This window comes from Monodon monoceros, unplaced genomic scaffold (genome assembly GCF_005190385.1).
Source record: "Monodon monoceros isolate NGI ecotype Baffin Bay Population unplaced genomic scaffold, NGI_Narwhal_1 Super_Scaffold_19, whole genome shotgun sequence".
Classification (NCBI taxonomy): domain Eukaryota; kingdom Metazoa; phylum Chordata; class Mammalia; order Artiodactyla; family Monodontidae; genus Monodon; species Monodon monoceros.
This window is the reverse complement of record NW_021703775.1, coordinates 68910206-68936401: the sequence shown is the minus strand read 5'-3', so window position 1 is coordinate 68936401 and position 26196 is coordinate 68910206. Positions and strand designations below refer to the sequence as shown.

At 50.8% G+C, this 26196-nt stretch overlaps 1 protein-coding gene across 12 annotated transcripts in view; it reads right to left on the bottom strand.

Moving 5' to 3' along the window:
- Positions 1-23715: 23715 nt before the first annotated feature.
- DNMT3A (DNA methyltransferase 3 alpha) overlaps positions 23716-26196 on the bottom strand; it is a 100072-nt gene continuing 97591 nt past the window's right edge. For all 12 annotated transcript variants that reach the window (XM_029232238.1, XM_029232237.1, XM_029232239.1 and 9 more), the window contains 2 exons: positions 25485-25603; positions 23716-24716 (listed from right to left, as the gene is read on the bottom strand). In XM_029232238.1, the coding sequence (XP_029088071.1) occupies positions 24575-24716; positions 25485-25603 (261 nt within the window). In that variant the 3' untranslated portion in view covers positions 23716-24574. The remainder of the gene's footprint in view (positions 24717-25484; positions 25604-26196) is intronic.

Genomic DNA, 26196 nt, shown 5'->3' with positions numbered 1-26196 from the left:
CTGGAAAAAAAATGAGTGCAAATGGCCAATAAATTTCTAAAACAGAACCTCACTAGGTAAAAATATATACATGATAAAGCTGGAGTAAATAAAGCAATTTGGCACACATACAAGAATAGGCAGAAAGATCAATAGAACACAATACAGAGCCCAGAAGTAGACCCAACTATACATGGAAATTTAGAACATGATAAAGCCGGAACTACATGGGGGGAATGGATTACTGAGTAAATAGTATTGGGGAAATGGCTAGCCATTTGGAAAACAATTAAATGTGGATCTATACCTCTCTCCTTCACATCAAAATAAATTACAGATGGGTCAAAGATTTAAATGTAAAAATCAAACCATGAAAGCATGAGAAGAAAGCATGAATAGATTTCTTCTGTAGCAGCAGAGTAGAAAATCATGGTACTAATTCCATAAACTGAGAAGGAAAGGATTAATTAATTTGATTCTAAAAAGCATAAAACTCTTTCATGGCAAAAATAAAGTCAAAAGACCATTGGAAAATTGGGAGAAATATTTGCAACAATATGAGAGACAGTGTGCCTATTTCCTTAACTACAAAGAATGCTTGGAACTCAAAAGCCAAAGATAAAGAACCCAGCAGAAAGAACAAGCAAGGCAACTCAGCAGAAAAAGAGATTCATGTGGATAACAGATATGTTGGAAGCTCAGCCTAACTCGTAATTTTAAAAATACAATTTAAAAGGAGTTGCCAATTTTTACCTCTCCGAGCGACAAAGATATGGGGAAGTGTTGGTGAGGGTGAGGAGAAATCGCACTCTGGAAATGGAAATCAGGAGGCCATTCTGAGAGGCACTGGACAATAGCTATCAACATTTTAATTGCACGTCTCCATTAAGCCAGCAATTCCACTTCTAGGAATTGATTGCACTGCAGCGTTTTTTATAAGAGCAAATCACTGGGAACAATAGGGCAGCAGTCCTTGGGTTTGGCAGTAGGAAAAGAGATCTGGCACACTTGCAAGTGAAAAATGCAAGGTGCAGGAGTCTGCATTGTTTGTTTTTTAAGGTTGCATACATACACACCTGTATACATATATATGCAATTATGTACACACACATATAAAAAGGCATTTATATGCCTCGAAAAAAATTGGAAGTACACAGAAGAAACTGGTTGCCTCTGGGAAGTAGGTCTGGAGGTTGCAGATGAGGGAAAGAGGGATCTGGTTTGGACATTTCACCATATATCCTTTATTATTTGAATTTTTACCATAAGTGTGTATTAGCTTTTGTAATAGTACCAAATCGTTTCATTGCTGTTGTTGTTGTTGTTTTAAGATCACTCAGGCTGCCATGGAGTGAACTGACCAAAGTTACAAGTCATGGCTTGTGGAGAGACATCTAGCCATCCAGATATGACATGATGGTGGCTGGGATGGCGGCGGTGCAGCTGAAAAGAAATAAATGGATTCCAGATTTACTTAAAAGGCAATGCCGACCAGAAGGAAGGTGAGAAAGGAACCCCTTTGCGCTCCCACAGCAACTCTCCTGCCCCACCTTTCTGCCCTACAGCCACTAGACTATCAGCTCTGGGAGGACAGAGCCTGGAGGAGCCCAGGAAGCCGGTGTGCCAGCACTGGCTCTAGGAGCTCAGAGCCTCCAAGTGGGAGACGCCCCATGGAGCTAGTGCAGGGAAAGGCACAGAGCACGGGGGAACCTCGGGGAAGACGGCAGGGTCTGAGCCGGCTCTGCCCATCGACCCCCATTACGCATCCTCACAAGTACAAGCTTCGGCACCTGCTGAACAAGTATTTGCATGGGTACCATCTACCCTAGATTCAGAAGGGTGTGCAAGCAGAGGCCGTTCCTGACAGGTACACCACCTGCCTCCTCCGCCACTCACTCCCCACAGCCCGAACCCTGGTTCCTGCCCGGCAGGAAGCATGACTTTATTGGCTGGGTGGACTTGGTCCAGGAGGAAGGGTACTCAGCCTTCCCCACCACATCCGTGAGCCCCGGTCCCCACACTCCCTGCCCTCGGCACCTGCTGCTTAGAGGAAGTGATCCTCTGGCCTACCCTGCTGCCCTTCCAACTAGGCCTCCCTCTAACCCTCAACACCTGCAGGCCCCAAATCCACTGAGCAGGAAGTCGAAACTCTGCCCTACAACCACCGGGAAAATCAGGATGACTTCTCAGAGGAGGCAACATCTGAGCTGGGCTTTGAAGCATGAAGAGGAATGAGCTTCTGGCAGATAAAAAAAGACAAAAAGATGTGCACGGGGTATTCAAGACCCAGCAGGCTTCTTGTAGGGTGGGCCTGAGAGCTTGATGGTCTGAGTTAGAGGCAGCCAGATTGTGAAATGCTCTAGGGAGTTATAGTCACAATAGTAACCTCATACCTTGCTGGACTCCCCATGCCCTGGTGTGCTCCCTTCAGAGGGTGCTTCTCACACAGGTACATGTGTGATCCGTCTTCTCTACCAGACTCTGAGTTCCTCCAGAAAGGACTGTCATCTCTGTCCAGAGTACCTCGCACGCCCTAGGGCGTAGATGCACAACAAATGTTTGATGACCTAAAACGAAGGGATATTTGCAATTGTGGTGATCACACAACTATAAACATAGGTCAAAACTCAGTGGACTGTATGCCTAAAATTGGTGAATGTTACTGTTTGTGAATTACACCACAGTAAAGCTGACAGGAGAAAGTATAAGCGAACAGCAGAGTACCTGTGCTTTGCAGTTCACCGGGCACTTTCCCATCACTCATCTCGTGTAATCCCGGCCATAGCCCCATTTCACAGATGGAGAAACCGAGGTGTCTGTCTCTTGCCCAGATCCCACAGTCACCAACCTGCGCCCCACCCTCAGAGCTTGAGGCTCACAGGAGATGAGCCCGAGGGACATTTTCAGAGGCTGTGTTTGGGAAAATCCAATGTGCTCCCTCTGCAGTGCCACTTAGTCCTCTTCTAAAATCTGAGGGGGGGACTTCCCTGGTGGCGCAGTGGTTACGGGTCCACCTGCCAATGCAGGGGACGTGGGTTTGAGCCCTGGTCTGGGAGGATCCCACATGCCGTGGAGCAACTGGTCCTGTGAGCCACAACTGCTGAGCCTGTGCTCTGGAGCCCGCAAGCCACAACTACTGAAGCCTGCATGTCACAACTACTGAAGCCCACGCACCTAGAGCCCATGCTCCACACCAAGAAAAGCCATCGCAGTGAGAAGGCCCTGCACCGCAGTGAAGAGTAGCCTCTGCTCGCTGCAGTTAGAGAAAGCCCACGCCAGCAACAAAGACCCAACATAGCCAAAAATAAATTAATTAATTAAAAAATAATAATAAAATAAAATAAAATCTGAGGGGACAGAAACAGTGACCGCAGAGGCTGGTACTGGGTTCCTGCTGTGATTCCTGCTATCTTGCTTTCCGGCCCCTACAGAGAGCTTGGGTACATCAGTTCTGTCCAGTGGGGCTCCTCAGGCCGGCCACAGAGGCTCTGGGTGACACACACTCCTGCCTCCTGCCCACCCCAAGTCCACACGAAATGTGTCACTTTCTCTGTGTGAGTTATTGGGGCTCTCAGTCAGATTCCCTCCAAAGAAAGGCGTTCTACTGCAAATAGGGTTGCCAGATTTAAATAAAAATACAAGACAGAATATTTGGGACATACATATACTACACAGGGCATACTAAATAGGATATACCGACACTGAAAAGCTATCTGTTGCTTATCTGAAATTCAAATTTAACTGGGCATTCTGTATTTTATCTGGCCATCTTAACTGCCCCTCAATCGAATTAAATTAAGAAAACTTTAAATTATATTAAGAATAAAATAAAACAAAACAAATAATAATAAAGTACAATATAAAAAAGAAAGTGAAATGATAAAATTATTTTTTAAATAACATAAAATATAATACAATTTTTTTTTTTTTTTTTTTTTGCGGTATGTGGGCCTCTCACTGTTGTGGCCTCTCCGGTTGCGGAGCACAGGCTCCAGACGCGCAGGCTCAACGGCCATGGCCCACGGGCCCAGCCGCTCCGCGGCATGCGGGATCCTCCCGGACTGGGGCACGAACCCGTGTCCCCTGCATTGGCAGGCGGACTCTCAACCACTGGGCCACCAGGGAAGCCCTACAAAAATTTTTAAGTAAATATAAAATAACAAATTTTTGAATAATAAAATAAATTAATAAAATAAGATAAAGATAAAATAATATAAAATAACACACCCCCAGCGGACGAAGGTTGGCCCCTGGCGCCCCGCAGGCTGTCTAGCCGGTGGCCTTGGCGTCTCCCGGGCCGCCCGCCCCGCCCTTGAAGCGCTCACCTGCGGCCCCCCCGCGGCGGCGGCTCACTCCGGAGGGTGACGCAGAGCCCGCAGAAAGCTCTGGAAGAGCCGCTGCCCAGGACTTGCCCTGCTGCGCCTCCCAGGCGGCGATCGCCCCGGAGAAGTGGGGGCTTGTCACTCAGGACCCCCCTAACACGGCATCCGAAGGACGCGGCGGTTTCTCAACCGTTTTTTAACCTAAGCCAGTGTGTTCTAGAAATGGCTTTCTGCCGCTCAGAAAGAAGCGCCCGAAGAGGGAGCAAATGCCGCTCCGTTTTCCGGAAAGTCGCAGGCTCCGCCTCGCCTCTGCTGCTTTGTCTCGCTGGGGAGAAGGTGGTGGGCGCCAGCCGGGTTGGCGAGGTCCTAGGACGCCCGCCAAGGCCCCGTGGGAGGTGACGCCGGTGACAGCTCTTCTCGCTGAACTTTGTTGCCCCTGCATTCTGCCACTCACATCCCAGGTGAAGTTGTGTAGGTAGAAAAAGGTGGAGGTGTCCTTGTTTTTTTCCTACGAATCTGAATGCCGAAAGGCACAGCAGAGAATTTTCACTCACTTGGGAGAAAGCCAATCTGTAGGTTGGAAAAGACAATAATAAAGGTATCATAACATTAAATTAATAAAACACAATACAGCCACAAAGCTCCAACCTTCCTTATACCCGATGCTCCCACTCCCTGGGAACTTATGCTAATGAAATAGTTCAAAAGAATAGAAGTGCTATACGCATAGCAATGTTCATTACGGCATTATTGACAGTGCCTAAAAATTGGAAACAACTTAAGATCTAGTAAGAAGAATGGTTAAGAAAACGATTTTACACCCTCAAGATGACATAGCTAGTAGGTGATTATTGCCAGGGTTGTAGAAACACAGGAAATGTTTACAATATCATCTTAGTGTAAAATAGTGTAACATGAAATGCTACATACTCATGGATCTCAGCTCCTTAGAAGTACTTTGTATTTAATTGATGTTTTATTTGGATAATTGTAGATTCACGTGCAGTTGTAAGAAATAATACAAGGGCTTCCCTGGTGGCTCAATGGTTGGGAGTCCGCCTGCCGATGCAGGGGACGTGGGTTCGTGCCCCGGTCCGGGAAGATCCCACATGCCGCGGAGCGGCTGGGCCCGTGAGCCAAGGCCGCTGAGCCTGCGCGTCCAGAGCCTGTGCTCCACAACGGGAGAGGCCACAGCAGTGAGAGGCCCACGTACTACAAAAAAAAGAAAAAATAAAAAAGAAAGAATACAAAAAGCTACCACTTTTACAGTTTCCCCCATTGGTGACATCTTGCAAAACAAGGATATTGACAGTGATATAATCCACTGACCTCATGCAGATTTCCCCAATTTTATTATACTCCTGTCTGTGTGTGTGTGTGTGTGCGTATTCTGTACAATTTTAGCACATCGGAATGGTTTTTTTAAAGAACGTGTCCATGTGTAGAACTGTGTGAAGGTGGTGGGATGTGAGAGATTTTCTTTTCAATGTTTCTCATTAATGTTGCTACGTTATCAATTAAGAGGAAGGCGTGGACAGCAAAGGCAGGTCGAGAGAGGAGGGGGCCTGGGCCAGGGCTGCAGGAGGCTGAGATGCCCGCCTGGCCGGGCCTGGCCTAGCTCTGTGATCTTGGGCAAATCAAGCAACATCCCTGGAGCTGCAGTTGTCAGCAGCCGAGTGGCGCACATTCCCTGGGCCCTTGCTCGCTAACAGGGCTGCTGTGACGTTGTTTTTGCCAAACTCAGGCAATGTCATCCAGGGCCTGAGCACAGTCAGTTCGCCAGCCCGGCCAGAAGATGAGCCTGGGACGGGGTGGCAAGGGCAGCTCCCGCAGGCTTCTTACCACTCACAGCCCAGCTGCTACCAAAAAGGGAGATCTCACCACCCTCCACCTCTCCAGCAGGCAGACAACGTGCTGAACGGCTTCCCAAATATTTACCGCTGAAGAGGCCCTGTCTGTAGAATTGGACTGTCAGGCTCAAGAGCAACTCCCGTGGGGCAGCTGGAGGAAGACGGGGCCTGATAGGAAAGGAGCTCATGAAACAGTGCCCACTGGCCTCCTCCGATGCTCCCGAGAAAGTCGCCTGACTTGGGCTTTCTCCCCAGGGGGGGTCCCTAAGGCGTCCAGACGTGCCCTGTGTTGCTTTGTGCTGAAGGGGTCCCACACCCTCTCCACTGGGGAGAAGAACCGAAGGCGCGTTTCTGAAGGTGTTTCAAAAGGAGATGTTCTGTGTTTTAACTCCAGCTCCTTCAAATGCCTTTTCTGTGACAGCTCCAGGCTCACAGCTCCTCAGACATCCTGACTTTCATCACGGTTAGCCTTCCTGTCCCCTCAGCCCAGGACGCCCCACAGCCCTGGCCTTCTCCTCCTGTGGATTACCCCCACCCCTGATCCTTTAAGGAGGGGACAGCAAATATTTTCTGTAAAGGATCAGATAGTAAGTATTCCACACTTCGCATGTGGTCTCTGTCACCACTAGCCACATTTATTTATGGACACTTGTTATGGGTTGAACTGTGTCCCCCAAAAGACAGGTTGAAGTCCTAACTGCCCAGTACCTGTGAGTATGACCTTATTTAGAGATAGGGTCTTTGCAGATATCATCAAGTTTAGATGAGGTCATTAGGGTGGGCCCTAATCCAGTATGACTGGTGTCCTTATAAGAAGAGGGACTTTTTTGATACGGACACACCCACAGAGAGAACACCATTTGAAGACACAGAGAGAAGATGGCCATGTAAAGATGGAGTGATGCTATCGCAAGCTAAGGAACACCTGGGGCTACCAGAAGCTCAAGAGGCAAGGAAGGATCCTCCCTAAGGCTTCAGAGGGAGCCTGGCACTGCCAACACCTTGATTTTGGACTTCTAAGCCTCCAGAATCGTGGGACAGTAAGTTTCTGTTGTTGTAAGCCATGCAGTTTGTGGTACTTTCTTATGGCAGGCCTAAGAAACTCATAGAGAGCTGAAATTTGAACTTGACATAGTGTTCACATGTCACCAAATACTTCTTCTCCAGGTATCATTAGTCAAGCTAGAACACAAGGCAGCCTCGGGATCTGGCACAGACACAAGTAGGCAGGTAAGAGCCTGGGACGAGGGCTGTCTGGCCTTTCCCCCAAAGACCGTGCCTCTCCACTGAGCCCTCTCTCAGGGCCTCTGAGACAGCCAGCCACACCCCTTGCTAAAACAAATAAAGGCTTCAGCACCACACAGCCGTTCTCCATCCCAGCTTATTGGATTAGCAGTGACCCCCATCCAAGCCGGGCAATCAGATTCTGTCCCAGAAACCTGGTGTGGAGTGAGAGACTGGGTCAACTAGGCATGGTGCCTGGACGGAAGATTAGGAAGGTTGGGACACCAGCCCTCTAGAGGGGCCACGGCAGAGGTAAGGGAAGGAAACAGACAAGGGAGGGCCACGGGCAGCGTGCACATGGCCCCAGGGAAGGAATGCTGGAGAGGGCCACTGTCTGGGTGTCCCTCCGTACTCTGCTTCCTGCAGCTGGGTGTCCTGAAATGCCTGACTGCTGATTCCAGGGCCCCCTCGATGTTAAATAGCTCAGGGGGCTTGCAGCTCGCCAAACCGGCTGCCCTGCGGCAGGCTCACAGGGAAGGCGGGACGGGGCGGCCCAGAGCAGGTCCTCAGAGCGCCTGCCCCCGTCCAGGGAGGTCCCACCTGCCTTCTCGGGCTGGGATGCCTTACTTCTGCCCGAGGAAGGCATCTGGGGTGACTTCTGGGAAACAAGGATCCCCCAGAAAAGAGGGAGGGAGGTGGGATTCCAGCAATTTCACTGGTGGCAGCATAGGTCAAAGACTAATTCCATAACGTTAGATCTCGTTGACTGAGGACGCATACGTGTGCTCTCTTGAACACCTGGCGTACACGTCTTAATCCTCACAACAGCCCTGGGAAGGAGGCTATCAATTGTTCCCACGTTACAGGTGAGGGAACGGGGTCTTTGAAGAGGTTGAGCTGATTGCCGCACAGCTGGTAAAGGGATTCTGACTCTGGTCCGTCTGCCTTTTCTGCGTTGCTGCACTGAATCCTTACCATTATTAAGATCCACAGTTCTAGATTTGATTCCTCCAGCTTCTGTGGCCTTGGAAATGTGAGTCAGTCAGTTGCAAGATAGGGGTGTCAGTGTTTCTATTCTAATTTTTCCAGAAGCTGAGCAGTCTCCCGGCGGTCTGAGGGCAACCAGCCATGAGTATCTTCTACTGACCTCTCTGGCCTTCCCGTCCCCCTGAGTAGCCTGTGTGTTCCGTGATGTAGACCCTCTGCCCTCTCCATCCTAGAAACCATGTGTGATGGCATCTGGTTGCTCTTGTTTTGGGTTGATCGGCCCCTTTCAACTCCATGTCCTTCTGGAACCAGGGGGTCTACCTCCCCCACCCCACTACCCTTCAGCCATATCACTCTGACTTGGCCAATCAAGGTACCCAGCTCCCTTGGACACAGTGACTGTACCCAGTAATGAGATGGTACAGGATTAAGCAGGACCAATCAGAATTCTTCCCTGAGCTAGATGGCTGTCAGCTGAGAGCATGTAAATTTAGGGCTGTCAGTGGCCATCTTTCCCCCGTCTGGAATCAGTCTGTTTACAGAGGGAAGCCAGACACAGCCAAACAAAAACAAATGATAGAAGTGGAGAGAGCTCGAGAGAGCTGAGAGAGAGAAAGCCAAAGAGAGAGACAGAGAGACAGCAGAGGCACCAAGCCTTGGCGCCAGGTCTCGAGGTCTGTTCAATGCTGTGAATAATCAACCCTGCATCCTTCCTAACTGAAAGGGTCTGCTTCCTTTTTGTTAAGCCCATGGTTCTGTAATATGTCACCATGACGAAGGCAGTATGATTCACCCCATGAGGTTCAAGGGGTGGAGGATGAGCTGATCAGAAAGTTTCTCTCGTGGTGACAGCCGGCCACATCTTCCTGTTGGAAATAAAGACAGCCCCTGTAGCTCTGCCCCACTGTTTGATCTGTCCACTCTGTCTGCCCTTTGGAATAGATGGTGTGTTCTACACAGCCAGACCTGGAGATCCAGAACACCTATCAGACCTTCCCAGTGTGGGCTCCAGCCATACAGAAACCTGGATAGCAGTTCTTGGGGCCCTGCCTCTCTCCTAAACCCCACGTCAGTCCATGCATTTCGCCTCCCAACCCTCCACCCTTCACACCTAGTCCAAGCTCTGCCAAGCCCCCTTCTGTCGGTCAGACAGGATTCTGTTTCCTTTTGTGACCTAGCCTACCCCATTGCCATCCCTTGCCCCCTCAAGTGGGCCTCCCTCCCTGCCCGGGCCATCCCCAAGTTCCTGGACGTTCTCACTTCAAAGTCCTCTGGTCAGTGTTGCCTCCTTCCCTAGGCTCATACACAGGCCTGGTACCTCGTCTGCCCGGGGTTCACAGGGCCTGAGAGGCCCTTCCAGAAATGCGGATGAGAGAGGCCTGGCTGAGTCCAGGGAGAGCTGCTCTCGGGCTGCCCACCCCGAGTGACTGCTTCAGGCGGCACCGTGGCCTGGACGGGGGCCCAGCGTGCACAGCCCAGTTCCACAGAGTGGGCAAGACCTCCTGAAGGCGGAGGACGCCAGCTGCCGGCCACCTGCACGGAAAGCCTTTCTTCACGAAGGGCACACACGTCACGGTCCATTTTTATTTAAAAGACAAATATATATACATATATATATATATACACACACACACACATACATTTAGAATCTGAGGGTTGTTTAGAGTTTATGTACATAGGTTTATACATATACACACATTTACATATGTATATACAATAGAATATATACTATATATAAATAAAAATCTAGAAGTAAATATACTAAAATGTCAATAATGGTGGGAGTCTTAAAAATAAAAACTTTATTGAGGTATAATTTACATACAATAAACTGCACTGTATTTAAGAGTACAGCTAAATGAGTTTTGACAAAAATATACACCCATGTAACTACCACATGATATTTTTATTTTCTCCTTTGTGCCTTTCTTGAATTTCTAATGTTTTTAAATCAGTGGACAAGTATGACTTGAGTAATTGGATAAAAACATGTACTGTGAGAGAGGGAGAGAGAGAGATGGAGAGAGCTAGGTCCCAGGTCTCTGGCCTTGCGCTCTAGGGGAAGCCAGCCCTTGGGTGGGGCAGGTTGACTGGGGGGTCTTAATAACCATCGCTCCCGAGGGCTCTCCACAGCCACTGTCTGAGGACCTGGTTAAAGCAGAACATTAACCCATTTTTTGGATGAATAAACCACAGCTCAGGTCAGCGACTCTGTCCCCCACTATGTGGAGAGTCAGAGCCAATAAGGGATGGTTTTGGACCCCGAGTCCCACCCTCTTTCCATAGGCCTTACTCAGGTAGGTGTGTGGAGCCTGACTGGACTTTCTCCAGGTGCGTTCAGGGGTCCCTGGCTCCCCAGAGCTGCAGGGAATGAGGCCATTGGCCTGTCTAGAGACAGCAGCCTCAGAGCCCGGCCCTGAAGGACAACGACCCCCTCTCTTTAGTCACCAATTTGATTCAGGTGGGGGATGGTGAAAGCTGGCCCATATCAGGAGACCTGCTCTTTCTGGGAACCTACTGACACCTCATCCACACTCAAAACAGGGGAGCACCTGCCAGTAGGACCCACCTCCTGTCCCGGTCCCCAGCACGGTCAGAACTCTGCTCCATGGCAGCTAGGACAGGGAGAGCAGCACCCCCTAACCCCCGCACCCCAACACACACGTCCTCTCCACTTCCAGGGAGAGATCCCACCACAGCTGATTCCCCTCAGGCTGCACACCCAGGCGTCATCAAGGCCCCCTCCTCTGACTCAGTTAACCTAGAAACCCAAGCGCTGAGGACTAACATGGGGGAAAGTGCACCGCAACCTAAGGCTTCCCTGGGAGGAGGCTGCAGACCAGGGCAACCTGTGCACATCCCAAACTGTGTCCATTCCTGGACACTACCCCTTCCCCCAACACACACACACACACACACACACACACACACACACACACACACACACGATTGGTATATACAGCATTTACTGTGCTCCTGTATAGGCCAGCCCAGCCCTGTGCTGAGCATTTACACAACAGTTATCACCTGTAATTTTCACACTAACCCCATGATTGCCCCTATTTTCCTAAGTGGCCGAGGCTCAGAGCATGAAATAACCTTCCTAGGGCCAGGGTTGCAACCCAGATCCTCTAGGGGCCCTAACCACTACGCTCCCGTCACCGGCCACCACCGGAGACCCCGTCCCCATCACCACACGCGGCGGCATCCAAGAGTGCTTCCTCGGACAACTGCGTGGAGACAGCCCCAAGCCCCCCCAGGAAAGGTGAGCCCCTGACGCCTCTGCCCTTTCTCCAGCTGCTGCCCCACCTGTCACACAAGCTCAGAGGGCCGGCCCTCGCGCACCCTCACGCACTGCAGATGGGAGCGCGCGGTCTCTCTGGGGCCAGTTTACTAACATAGGACGTGAGCCCTTTCAGCTGAAATTACACTTCGAACTGTTTAATGCTAGAGGGACTTCCCTGGCGGTCCAGTGGTTAAGATTCCACGCTCCCAATGCAGGGGGCGCAGGTTCCATCCCTGGTCAGGGAACTAAGATCCCACATGCGGGGGACTGGGGGTGGGCAAAAAAAAACCAAAAACGTTTATGCTAGAAAATGGCCAGCTATGGGCACAAGGCTGAACATGGTCCCACTAGACTGCGTGCCCCTTGCAGACAGGAATTTGTCTCGGTCATAGGGGGACCTGGGGCATCCCCGCTGGTGAAGACGCCCACCTCCGCTACCTCCCCCACCTTCCCGCACCCCCGGGCGCAAGCCCCACCCAGGTAGGGAGGGACCTCTCTGCTCTCAAGGAAGCCAGAGCCAGGAAAGTAGGGCGGCCGGCAGGCATGGAAGGCGGTGCGCGCATGCGTGCGAGGCAGAGGCCCACCCCCTCCCCGAAGTACCCAGGCTGTGCGGAGAGGCGTCTGGGGCCTGCTGGAGGAAAAGCTGCCAGGTTTGTCCGGATCGTCAGGCAACACCGGGGACCCCACCCCCCACCCCGACCCAGCCAAGCTGCAGATACCCGAGCGCACCGCACCCCTCCCATCACACTCTGCTACTTTTCTGGTAACTATGCTGTGTTTTTTGTTTTACAAAAATATATGTAAAAGCACGCTGATTGGTGAGGGAACATGATAGAATGCTCACTCCAACACAGTTTGATAATATTTAGCACCCTCCAAATAAAAGACAAGAAAACAACCTAAATGCCCAAACAGAGGATGATTAAATAAATATGGTATATCTAGCAGGTAGAATAGTATGCAGCCTTCAAAAATGACGTTTTCAAATAATATTTAGTGACGTGGGGAAATGTTCACAATAAAATGTTGACAGAAAAATAATATCTGGCACACAGTAAGCTCTCAAAAAATGTTAGTAATTATTACAAAATGGTATGTTAATGAATAATACAATTTTAAATTAGTAAACTGTGTATGTATCTAATGCAAAAGAAAAATGAAACAAATTCCAACAGCAATTATCTCTGGGATATAAGATGATGAATGATTTTTTTGCTTTTTCCCTTTTTTGGTTATTTAAAAATTTGGTGCAATTAGTATAATTTTAGGCTGCAGAAGAAAAAGAGTCACGTTATATTAATTAAAAAAAAAACCCATGGTCCACTCTCTAGGGCAGGGGTCCCCCCAAAAATGCTGGGGACCGCTGCAGTAAAGGACAAAACAGAGTCTGTTTCTGCCCTCCTGGATTTCCATTTTAGTGAGGGAGTCACAATAAATGAGTAAATAAAACGATTACCAATTGTAGTAAGAACCACAATGGAAATAAGGGGCTGAAACAGAAAATTAGGGAGGAGGGCATCCAAATCTGAGCCTGGGTAGCCTCTCTTGGGGAGGAGGTACCAGTGGGAGTGTCTGCACACAGTTGGAACTATAAAATAGGAGATCTCTCACTGAGGTACCCCTATGCCCTGGCTTCCAGCTCCTGCATGCCCCCGACTCCAAAGAGGCAGTCCCCTGGGGCGGTGGGTGGAGAAGGAGCCAGGACTAAGCAGGGAAGTGTGAGGGGCTGCACACCCAGACCCTTGAGGAGGGAGTGGGGAGCTGCCACAGAGACTCTAGGGGACCAGCCCAAGACATGTGAGAGGCAAAGCAGGGGCACTAACTCAGGCTGCAACCTGCAGCCTTGAGTGTGCAGACAGTTTTTGAAATTCGGATGTTGCCACTATGCACCCTGTGACCATGACAGAGTATGTATCCCATCTGTAAAATGGGATAATAGTACCTGGCACAGAGGGTTGTGGAGATGTTAGTACAGAATGATTTCTGGTACGTACTGAGCACTCAACACATGTTAGTGATAACAGCAATTATAATAACAACAGAACGTTTATGTACCAGACTTGGTCTGGGCCGCGGGGATCCTGCTGAAACAGGGAAAAGTCCCTGCTCTTGCGGAACTTTCATTTTAGCAGGGAAGATAAACAATAAACAGGTAAGCCAAAATAATGAGTCAGAATTGCAGAGGGTGATAGCTACAAAGATAAGGAATAAATTAGGAAGGAGTAGAAACAAGATATCCTGAGACAGAGAGTAGTCAGGGAGTGTTTCTCTGCCCTGAGACCTGAATGAGGGGAAACAGAGGAGGGAGACGAGCAAGCTTTCCAGGTAGAGGGTGCAGCTTGCGCAAAGGCCCTGTGACAGGAAAGAGCTTGGCGCGTTCACGGGAAAGAAAGCCAGTGTGACTGTCTGAGGCTGGTGGGGCTTTGGAGACCAGGGTGAGAAGGTTTCTTCTTGCTGCAATAGCACACAGCTGATGGGATTTTTTGAGGATTTGATTTTTAATGAGATTATTCTGTGTATTAAATGGACCGGAAGGGACAGGAAGAGAAGCAAAGAGACCTGTTGTGGTTTGATGGGGCCAGAGACCAGTTAGGAGACAGGTGATGGGGACCTGGGCTAAAGCTGCAGAAGCAGGGTAGTGAAAGATGGCTGAAGGGAGGATATATTTAGAGGTGAGGACTGTCAGAGCAAGCCGGCGAACCAGATACAGGAAGTGACAGAAAGGGGGGAATCAGGGATGAGCCCCAGGGTTTTGATGCCAATTAAGCACCGGTTACTAAGATGTAGAAGACAAGGAGCCAGTTGGGAGGAGACCAAGAATTCAGGTTTTCAGGTCACAATTCGGATTTTCAGGTCACATTTAAGGTGCCTATTTAACCTCCAAGAGCGGGGGGGGGGGCGGCTATCACAGCTGGATATATGAACCTGGGTCTCTGAGGGAAGTCAGGGTTGGGGCAGGTATGGGAGTCCTGGACCCTCCCACGTGCAGAGAACAGGAGGAGGAAGGGACCCGGGGGCATAAGAAGATGCGGGGTGTGATGTCAGGAGCCCAGATAGAAGGTTTCAGGGAGGAGGGGAGTCGTCGGTCCAGCTCCTGAGAGGTCATGGGGATGGGGGTGAAGGCCCTGCCGGGGCGGTTGGAGGGGAACCAGAAGTGAGTAAGCAGAGCCGGCAAGGGCTGGGAGTGCTTTCAAGTTTTGCTGTAAAGTGGAGCAGAGAAACAGGGCATCTGGATGGGGGTCAAGGGACAGTATGCGTGTGTGAGATGATGGGCGGCATTAAGGAGATGCCTGGGGAGAAACGGAGAAGACAGAGGGAGCTATGGCCCGAGCAGGAGGGCAGAGTGGGATTCAGAGCCGGGTGGAGGGAGGTGGCGCAGCAGAGCAGGTCAGCTCCCTCTCAAGACAGGCAAGAGGGGTGGGCTGGGGGAGGGAGGACAGGAGATAACAGAAGTCCTCACGCTGGGCCAGGCAGGACCTCAGTGATGGATTAGGGCTCACGTAGCTGTTACATGAGCCAAGTCAGGGCCAGGCAAGGGATGGACGCCTTGTGAGAGATTGGGGTATATTTCTCTATGCTGGTATCTTTCCTTCCTCCGATGGAGTGGAGGCCTTGTGATTCCATCAGAGGCGAAGCTTCTCAAAGGCTCTGGGTTCCCTCCCTCCAGCCAAGTGCACTGACCTTGGCTAAAGCCCTGGGCTCAGGGGGGCTGCGTGGTGGCGCATCCCACGGGCAGGGCCCCTCCCCACCCAGCGCCCATGCTGTACCCACGCTGGGGTTGGGGGTAGGGCACCCGAGGCCACATGCTTGACCACAAGACAAAACCCAGGTTTCCAAAGAGAAGACCCAGGCTCAGGATGGGTAGCTGACCTGCCCGAGGCCACACAGGATCCAGATCCGTGGGTTCTGAATGGTGGTCTTTCTTCTGAGACAGTTCAGGGCACTGGGGGCTTCGGGGTCGAGAAGGGGTGAGGGGTTGGCAGTGTCGCTCTCTGAGGTTTGAATCCATCTCTGGAAACTGCTGTGAGCTGTCCACCTCTCAGAGGCCTTCGCCCCCAAGCCCCCAGGCACTTCCAACCCAGCCGCACCCCCTCCTAGGATCCTAGCTGAGGGGAGGAAAAGGTACACTGAGGTGAGTGGGCCATGGCCTTTTAAGGTGTGTTGAAACTTAAGAGAAAGGGAGCTTTGGGCTGATGCCAGGAGACTGTCCAAGGGGAGCCCCCGTGCCCCTTGCACGTGACTTCCCCGCGTCCCCATCTCCAACATACAGTTTCTTCCCCTCACTGCAGCCCCTCCTCCAACACCCACATCCCCCAGGAATTACACCCAGTGCCCCTGCCTGCACCTCTGGCCCTGCTACTTATGGCTTTGGCTCCCCCAAACAGCCAGCGCCCCCAGGCAGCCTCTTCTCTCCCTCCTTCCTCTATTCCACCCCAGATCCACTGAGTCAAACATGGTGAGCCCAGGGAAGGTTCTCTTGAACCAGCCAGCCCGGGTCTGGTGGTGTGTGGCATCTCCTCCCCGCCTGGGGCCGACCCACCTGGGCAGTCAACCCTGTCACTCCCCATCTATCTTGACTCCTGCCCAGCCCTGACCCTTCCCCGTCTTTCCCAACCCCTCTACCATCAAGTGACACCTCATTTAAACCCAGGAACTTCACAGGATGGTTTTTATTAATGAAATGGCCCTAGCAGCTCCCTCCCATAAGCTCTAGCCAGACCTCCCACCCTCAGCTCTGACGACGCTGGGGTGCTCAGCCTTGGCTCTCAGAGCCAAAGGACACCGAAGATACCCTCCCATTTCTCCTTGGACTTGGAGCTAGAGTCTCAGGGATTCAGTCCGAATTCCACCCCCCACCATGCTTCCTCCAGGCCGGCACTCCAGGTGAGCTAATTTTCAAAACTTAAGTGACCAAATAGCGTTGCTTCCACCTCTGGCTTCTCGCTACAGATTTTTAGCTTCTCACACACACAAAGTGTCTTGAGTCTTTACTTTCCCACTGAAATTAACACATTTCTGAACTGGTCAAACTAAAGACTACATTTGTTTCTTTCTGAACTGAGAGTCTCAGAGCTGAAGATACACTGTTGGCTGACCTTTGGGAGGAGATCAGGCGAACATGTCAGGAGCCAACCAAAATGTTCATCTACTTTGCCCCAGTAAGTCTCATTTCTGGTAATGTTATCTTAAAGAAAAAAATACAAAATATAGGGGGGAAAAGCCAACACATAAAGATATTTATTGCAGCTCTATTTATAGCTAAAATAAAATGCATATATATATATATAAACAAACATCCAACAAGAAAATGCCATGCAGCCATTTTTTAAAAAAGAATTCTACATCAACATTGAAAAATATTGAGAAAAAAGTAGGATAACAGTTAAATATACATGTACAATTTTGTAAAGAAAATAAAAAGTGCCCATGAAAAAAAAGCCTGTTATTTTCCCCTTTTTCTCAAATTTCCCCCTTATAATTTCTTTCAAAGCTGCCAGCAAAGTGGTGCAGTCCTAAACCTCCCCCGAAATCTGCTGTAGGAAAGAAACCTTGAATAATCCTCCCTGAAGACAAGAAATCATTGGCGGGATCTGCTTGGCACTTAGGAAATGGAAATGCAGCATGGAATGCCAGGGGTCTTAGAGAGGAGATGTGATGGGAAAAGCCCAGTTCTTCTATGTGTTCAGATCAGTCTCTTAGATGGGACAACAGGGAACTAGTAACTGCCAGGCAAAGAGTCACGAGGACAAAGGGGACATCATGTGTGAACGGGCTCTTCCAACCGCAAGGCACCGTCCACTTGCAAGATAGTGCTGAGGAGGGGTGGGTCAGCCAGAATGACCCAGACTTGGGGTCTCAAGGAAGGTCAGCAGGAGCCCCAGTGGCTGTCCAGCGCCTCTTAACTGACCAGGGCAGCCCTCGGACTGCTGGCCAGTAGTGAAAAAGGATCTTCTTATGCTGAGCTGAAAGAGACCGACTTCGGCCGACTGGCCCCACTTCCGCCTGCCACGTGGAACTGCCCCAAATCATCCCAGCCCCTTGGGCTCTCCCTGTCATTGTCTGCACCATTCTCTAAATTCTCCCATTTTTGGGGCCAAACACCTGTGTCTCCCAGGGTCCCTTGCACAGTCTAGACTGTCCACCACCCGGCTGCTCTCCTCTGGATGCCCTTGTGTTTTGGAGAAACCCCACACAGAGAGGAACGGTGCCCGTAACCAAAGCCCTCTAGCTTGTCTGACACAGGCACAAGGCCCACTCCTCTCCCGGCTCTAGTCTGAAAATTTCTATAGCTCAGCCTTGGACAGAATCTGCTCTTCCTGCAACCTTGCTTCACTCTAACTTATCTTTGAGCTTCCTGTCAACCAAACCACCCTTTTTTGCACCCAGTTTACAGTCCCTATTGAATGTTCATGCAGGTGATGTTTTTAAAGGGAGGAACTGCACTGTCTAGACCCAGTGCTAGGACCTCCCGGTTTGGGCACTTAACCCCTCTGAAGAAGGTTGCCGACAGTCATGTCAGGGGAAAGGAGACGCAAGACAAAAGGACATTATTACGGTGCTTTTTCCGTTTTTCTTTTTTGCACAAAAACAGTCCATTTATTCAAGTGTTCTCCAGCACAAGTACATTAGAAAGGAGCTTTATTATATGCTTCTGGGCACAAAAAAAAACAAAACAAAAAAAAAACAAAAACAAAACAAAAAAAAAAAACGTGATGAAGGCGGAACTGACAGACTTTCTACATCTGCTGTACGCACTGACCTCTTTATAATTATTTCATAACAGCTATGTCACGAGCATCACTTACACAGAGATACAACAGAACACCAGGGCATGGGGGTGGGGACCCGTGCAGGGCCCTTTCACACTTGCCCCTCCCCGATGTCCCAGAACCAGACTGTGAAATGTACATTATTATTGTCAATAAATAGAGAAGCAACCCTAAAAAAAATACAGTGGTGAAAGGATGCTGGAACCAGGGAGAAAAAAAAAACAACAACAACAAAGAGTCAGAAGAGGAACTGAAGAGAAAGGAAAGAGGGCTGGGAAGGGAAGGGTCTGGGGAGTTAAGTCCTGCATTTAGCTGCGTGGAATGTGCAGTAAAAGTGCTCTCCCGCCGGGGTCAAAGCGAAATCGTCTGTAACAGTAAAAGTTATTACCAAATCAGCTACGGAGTTTATTCTTCAGTATGAATACATGATTTCCCACAAATAAGTAAGCACCCGCTACTTCAATGCCTCAGCTAAAACACATGAAATCGCTCATTTAGTTTTCAAGTACAAAGTTAAAATGCCTTTTTAATAATAATATATCAGAGTAAAATAATAGTCTCTTTTAAACTCCACTACAAGAAAACAAAACAAACAGTCATTGTCCAGACAGCAGACTTAATTTAACAATATATATTTTTAATAAAATGTTTTAGCACCTTGTTGAGTCACCTCCTCCCTCTGCGTATTCTAAGGAATTTCGGCATTTTTGTGGTTGGTTGGGTTCTAGGGCTGTGCAACCAGATCAGTCTGTGAAGTGAAATGGGACTCAGGTGATGCTTTCGGATCCCTGCTCATGTCCTCAGGCCCAGGGCTGGAGGCCGTGAGACTAGAGGCTGAGAAAGCCGCCCTCCCATGCCCCTGCGGGGCGTTTTCCAGTTACTGAAGTTACAGGAATCTGCGGGCCTCCGTTCGGGCGATTTGGCCAGCCACGACTAGCTAAGGACCTTCCACCCTTGCCCTCACTGCTTCTGACCTGCTTGTTTCTCCCCCTCCCCAGGCTCCACTGCTGAGGATCAGCTTGATAAACAACCCAAGGCCCACTCAGCCGGGTCTCTGGAACACACCGGTGCAAGAGGGGCTGCTCTCGCTTCCTGAAGACCCCAGCCTTCCTTTACCAAAACGTAAAGACTCGAGAGCTTCTGCTAGAACAGTGGAGTCCATCCTTGATAGAAATCTATTCTCTTTCCTCTTAGATCCTCCAAACACTTGTGGTTAATCCCTGCCTCAGCAAGGAATGGCCGGGAGAGCCATTCCAGCTCCACGCCAGCCCTCCAGAGGTGGAGGAAAGAGGGCAGGACAACTCCAGTGTCATCTCTAATCACAAGCGCTGGGAGGGGCCAGACTAGACCACGCCCGATGACAAATTCAGATTCCTCATCTCCCGCGATCAAAACGGGGCCTGGCTAGAAACCCAGTTCTCACCAGCATCTTGGCTCTGCTGCTACCCTGACCACAGGCAACGACCAGCCCTCATCAGATCACAGTGCGAGGCAGGACCCACGGCCCTAACCCTGCAAGTTTCCTGAAAACGACACCTCTGAAAAATACCAGTGCCACAGCCTCTCTGCCCCAAGCAGAACAGCGACAGGAATTCAAAAGCGCCTCCAAGATCCACTTTATGTGTAATGATGTCATCAGAGAGATGAAGGCTAAGAACACTCCCCAGGTGGCTCTGCTGAAATAGTTCCTTCCCTTGCTCCTGTTACAGACCTTCCTGTGCTGGAGACCGTGGGCTATTCCCATCTAATTCCCATCCCATCAATTCAGGCTTCCCCAGAATTGCCAGCTATGCAGGAAGTAAGGGGAGCCGGCCCTCATTAGACCAGTTCGATGTCCACCACCAGCCTTTCTTCCTGCTGGGTCTGCCTGTCCCAATCTGCACTCTAGCGACTCACCAAAAACCCACAGGCATCTTCGCCAGCCGCCACTCCCAGGCCCGTCTCAAAAGCAAAGCGGTCCTGCGTGCTCTTTTGGGAAGTTTGCTTTCTAGAATGTTCAATAGCAGGAAGGCTCTGGGTTCTAGAAAGAAAAACAGACAGTGGCACACCTGGGTTGCCATCACTGACTGCAGGACCCCACGGGTCCTGTGCTCCTCGGTCAGCTCCCGGGAAAGGCAGGCAGCACCAGCCAGCTTGAGGCCCACGGGGCTCAGCGGCGCCGGCTGGAGACGAGCTTCCTCCTCGGGCAAGCGACCCAGGGCCCTGTGCCCTGCCGAGCCCCAGCTACCTACCCCCGGCAAGAGGCACAGGTCCCTCTGGCACCTGCAGCAAGTAGGGGGCATCATCCTCGGCCCTAGAAACGCTCGTTTCCAGGAACTTGTAAATTGGCCTCTGCTCTTCAGAAAGAAAACCCCACTGGGAACACACTCCAGAATTTTCCCTAGGCCTTCGTGGTTTCTCCCGCTGCACTGCCTCTACCCTGAGCCTCACGCACAGCAAGTGCCACGACCCCCACCTGCATCCCCGCGCGACCTCACCTCAGCCTGTCCAAGCACAGCTCCCCTTTAGAAGGGGACCTGATCACTGCCCCCAGGAGCACCCCCAGAGTTGGACAGCACCCCGGTGTGGCCAAGTTGGCACATCCCCAAGGTCCCCTGCACCCTACCAAGTTCTACTATGGGACCAAGCCCACGGGTGTGGCTGGAAGAAAAGCTGGTGATCGTTAACTCTCATCCCTTCGAGGGTGCATCTGGCCCCTTCTGGGGCCTAGTCAGGTGGCCAGACTGCGCAAAACAGGTCATCAGCCACAGCAAGCAAGCTGGCCGGCCCACGCCGAGCCCTCAGGCTCACCACATCCTTGGCTACCGAGTTGCTTCCCCACACCAAGCCCCTGGGTGGAGCTTGGGCCACTGGGAAAAGCAAACTCCTGCACACAAGCAGTGGACAAAAGGCCTCGGAGAGCCAGGAAGTCTGTCTGCAGAGGAAGAGACTCTGCCCTGACACTGGGGCTGGGAAGACCTTAGCTTTGGCCGCCAGGGGAGGGAGCACCTTGGACTGCCTGCGGCAGCCCTCCTCCCCCAGCCCTCCGGAGCAGTGCTGGTGGGCTCTGGGCCGGGAAGATGGAGCCTGGCTGGAGGGGGTGGGGTGAGCACCACAGTTCGGTACAGACTCCAACGAGGGAAGGGCCGAGGGCTTCCCCCACAGCTGCTCCAGCCCCGTGGGAGCCCACCATCACCACCTGGCATCACGGCACAGAGCTGGCAGGAAGCAACTGGGTATCATCTTAAAAACCAATCTGACAAGGAAATGAGTAGCCTGGGGTGCGGCACTAAGCACCCCTAAAAGGAGTGGGAGACCACGGCCACCAGCTGTGAGCTTACTCCTGAGCAATGAGCACGGGATTCAAAGCCTGGTTTAGTTTTGTCACCAATTACTAATTTGCTTTATTCAAAAGATGAGGTTCACTGTCCCATTTTTTCCCAATGGAAGCCCCCTGGCCAAGACAGCCCTGGACATCAGTTTCGTTTTGGTCGGGGGAGAATAGGTAGGGGGAGTTGAGGGCTGACTGGACTGGTGCCTAGGGTTGCAGGTCAGTGTCACAGGTTGCTAACAGAAGAGTCTTTTGACATCACCAGGGGCAAAAGAGATAGAACGCTACCTGCTAGAGGAGAGCACCTGCTGAAAGAAAACCTCCTCCTTTTCCTGCCCTCAGCACCTAGCAACTTCTGGGATTGACAGTCTACCTGCAATTAGGGCAACAGAGGTAAAGAGCTGCAGGGCCGACTCTGCAAAGTCCTGAATCCTGGGGAGAAGAGCGCTGGGAGCTCCCTGGCTCTGTGTATATATATGTGTGTGTGTGTGTGTGTGTGTGTGTGTGTGTGTGTGTGTGTGTGTGGTGTGTGTGTGTGTGCGTGTGGGATTGACTGATTGGTGTGGGGCCTGTCTGCAGTGGGGCCTGAGACTCAGCATTCTGAGCCTCCTTCCCCCGCTCCCCACTACAAAATATTTCTTATACGTGACCCTATCTATGTATTTATATAGCGCCTATCACCGTAGGCCCTATCTTTCTAGGGATGCGAACGTGGGACCATGTGCTTGGCAGCACACCTCCCAGCCCTGCCAGTCCCAGGAGGTGCCATTCCCCCCTCCCATTATAAAATATATATCTCTATATGCCACATTATCTACACCCCATCTACCCAGGCAGGCATCTGCCTATTGGGCCCTCACCCTGGAGCCACACATGCCGTCCCTGCCTACAGCCAACACCAGGCTGCCTGCCTCGCCGGGAAGCGGAACCAAGTGTCGTGCACTTGGGGCTCCAGGTGCTGCTGACTCGAGGTAAGAGCACAGCTATCATCAGACCGAGTACTAGAAAAGAAATACACACCACTCCAATCACACACGCGAGGAGAGAGATGCCTGGTCCTCCCTCCAGCCCTGACACACGTGACTCGAGAGGAGGGAAGCAGAAGAGAAGAGGGACGCGCCCGGAAGGCCGGCCTCGGGGACCCCCTGGCCGACGCCCAGCTGTCGCAGCGCCCGGTGGCCCACCTGGCCCGAGGGGTGGGGAGCCAGGGCACCAGGGCCACCACTGACTTAGAAGCACCCTGCTCCCCGCACCTTGGTTTGAAACCTAAAGGGAGGGGGGGTTGGGTTTTTGTTTTCTTAAAGAAAATCTGAAAACAAACATAATTATAACCAGAACCATAAGAATAATTATAACAGAAGGTGCCATCAGCCTCCCAGTATAAACGCAGCCTTTGGAGATGACCAAAAACATCACATTCCAGGGGCCGGAAGCCGCCCTGTGCGCAGAGGGTGGATGGTGGGGGCCTCATAAAAGAACACACAAAAAGCGACTTAGACAGGAAAGCACCAGTACGTTTTGTATGTTTTTTTATTTGCTCCAGGTGGGGTCTGAACTGTCACTTGCCCGCACTCTGGATTTTTTCTGACCCCACCGCAAGGAGCCCTCGAATCGGCTAATGTGAGAAATTGGGAATGAAGACCCCTCATCCTGCCATCTTGCCGAGGGAGTCTCCTTTTCGAAAAAAATCAAAAGGTTATCTCATGAGCCTGGATGGATCCCACTCTCAGCTTTCCACGGTCCCGACCACTGAATTTCACCCCCTTTTTTGGCAGGGAGAAACGGGAGAATGCTGTTCCCAAATTCTCCTCCTTCACCTTGTTAAACACCAAGGGGAAATTAAAAAACCCCACCACGGTTAACGGTTCACCTCCAAGCTGTCTCCCTTTCTCCATCCTTGGTTAAAACCCTTTGCACATAAGGCAACGTGGAAGCTGATGTTTTTACTCATCTCGCTGTTGTAAAGCACCATTATGAAGTCGGGTTGTACAGTAGTTAACAGTACCTTTTATATATATATCTCATATCTATCATATATATATAAACTGTAAACAAGAGGTAACAGCGGCTTCTAGAAACTGATTTTCTTCAAGGTTTCCTGTGTGGTAGGCACCTGAATACTGTATAAAAGGGTCTTGTGTGGTGTTCTCGTCTCTCTGCTGCTAGTTGGGTTGTGTTTTGCATGACCAGGAATGGTGCTGGCAAGACAGCTCAGTGGCTGGGAGGGAACTCTGCCACCTGAGTGTCTATTTTCTGTCCTCTGCTTGTGCTCCTATCTGATCAGGCTAGAGACAACAACAAAAAAAAAGATACATAGTAAAAAAAAACAAAACAAAAACAAAAAAAACACAAAAAAAACCCCAATATATAGATTTCTATAGAATTTCCTTCTTTCCTTCACTCCCGTCTTTCCTCTGCAAGGTATGTTACTATTTTTTGTTACTGATTTTTTTTTTTTTTTTTGCTGCAATAAACCCTCTTGTTTCAGTCACAGCAAGAAACAAAAACCCAAACAAACAGAAAACCCCTCTGAAAAGAGTAGAAAACAAAAGGTTTGACCGAAAAAAAGGGGGTGGGAGGGTGGGGAGGGAGCTTGGTTTTGTTTTTAAATAGGACTGAAGATTAACATTGAAAAATTCAGGAGATGATGTCCAACCCTTTTTACAAGGCAAAGCCTTCCGGTATTTCTGCCTCTGTGGGGTTTTTTTTTTGTTTTAAATTCCTTTTCCTCTTCTGGGTGCTGATACTTCTCTCCATCCTCATGTTCTTGGTATTTTGTTGTGTTTTGTGTTTTTTGTTTGTTTGTTTAAACCTTGTTTCACTACCTCGGTTTGCCCTCACGTCCCTTACACACAAGCAAAATATTCCTTCAGCGGAGCGAAGAGGTGGCGGATGACGGGCACGCTCCACGACCGGCCCAGCAGTCTCTGCCTCGCCAAGCGGCTCATGTTGGAGACGTCGGTATAGTGGACAGGGAAGCCAAACACCCTGGGGAGAAAAGGCAGACAGGGCAGGAGTCAGCGCCAGCCTGGGCAATTCTGTGTCCTTAATAACCTGTTCGAGACTCAGGCGCCCGGCTACTCTCTGTGGGTCTGAAGGTAGGTTAAGATGATCACTGCCTAGAGATTTCCCACACAGTAGAAACAGAGTTAGCGTTTGTGAGAAACACCTCCAGGACACGCTCCACCTGAAATTCAGACCCACAGTGGGTATCTCAACTCTGTATGTAATAAAAATACATCCCTGGTATCTTGCCCCGCAGAGAACGGAAGACTCTGCAAGGGGGCCAAACCCTTGCCTGATGTCAGGAGTTCCTGCTTGCTCTGGCTGTCTGTGTAAATGGTCTTTTTGTCTGGCTAAATGGCAGTTACCCCAAGAATGAGGAATCTAGCCCAGGTCCAATCTGTGCCAAAGCAGGGTGCTGAGGCTTTAAGGCCCACCTGGTCCCACACTGTCCTGGTCTGCAAAGCACATAACATCAGCAAGTGTGACGTAGGGAAGCTCCTGCAGCCGCAGTGCTTCCTTGGAGCTCAGAAGGACCGCTGGGAGCCAAGGCATCGGGGGTTGATTCCTAGACACCCCCCTTACTTTAAACCAGCCTTACAACGCACAGGAGTCCTCCCCCAGGAATCTGCCATGTTGGGAAATGCTTGGGAAAACCCACTGCTCACGGGGTATCCGCAGGGGATCCGAGCCTGGTGCAGAGGCGGAGATCCCTCCCACCCGCTCCTGCCCGACACCAGCGTGAGTGGGTACCTTTCCATTTCAGTGCACCATAAGATGTCCTCTTTCTCATTCATGAAGACGGGGAAATGCTGGTCTTTGCCCTGCTTTATGGAGTTCGACCTAGTAGTAATGGTCCTCACTTTGCTGAACTGGAAGACGAGGAGGGGAAAAGAGAAATGCGTGCTCATCTGCTCCTGCCAGGCACCTGCCAAGGACTGGTGCGTCCAAAGGTGACAAGGCCTGGTCCATCCAGGGGCCGGGGTCAGGCTCCAGTCGTGAGCCTCCACAGACCCCACTGCCCTGCTTTTCTTCCTACACTGAGGTCACCCGGCCATCCTCAGTCCAATCCCACTGGCCAAGGGCTTGACAGACAGCAGCTTGAGCCACTGTCCTTCGTAAGTCTCCTAAGAATTGTTTTTTCCCAGGGGTAGTGACTTACAGGCAAAAGGATGCCAAATTACTCAGGGGCGCAAAGATACCCCTGGGGTGCCAGCAGTCCCAGGAGTTTTCTCCAGAGAGAAAGGGAGCTTCCACATCACAGGAGAAGCTCTGCTCTGAAGGCTCGTGCAATAGGTCCTGGCTCAATCATTCAAAAGCCGTAGCAGACGCAGGGACCTTGGCAAAGACGTCTTAGTGTCTGCCTCCCACAGGAGCAGCGGGCGAGCTCAGCACGGAAGGGCTGCAGGCAGCAAGGATTCCTGACCTCTCCCCCCCCCCCCCCATCCCCCCCCCCCCCCCCCCC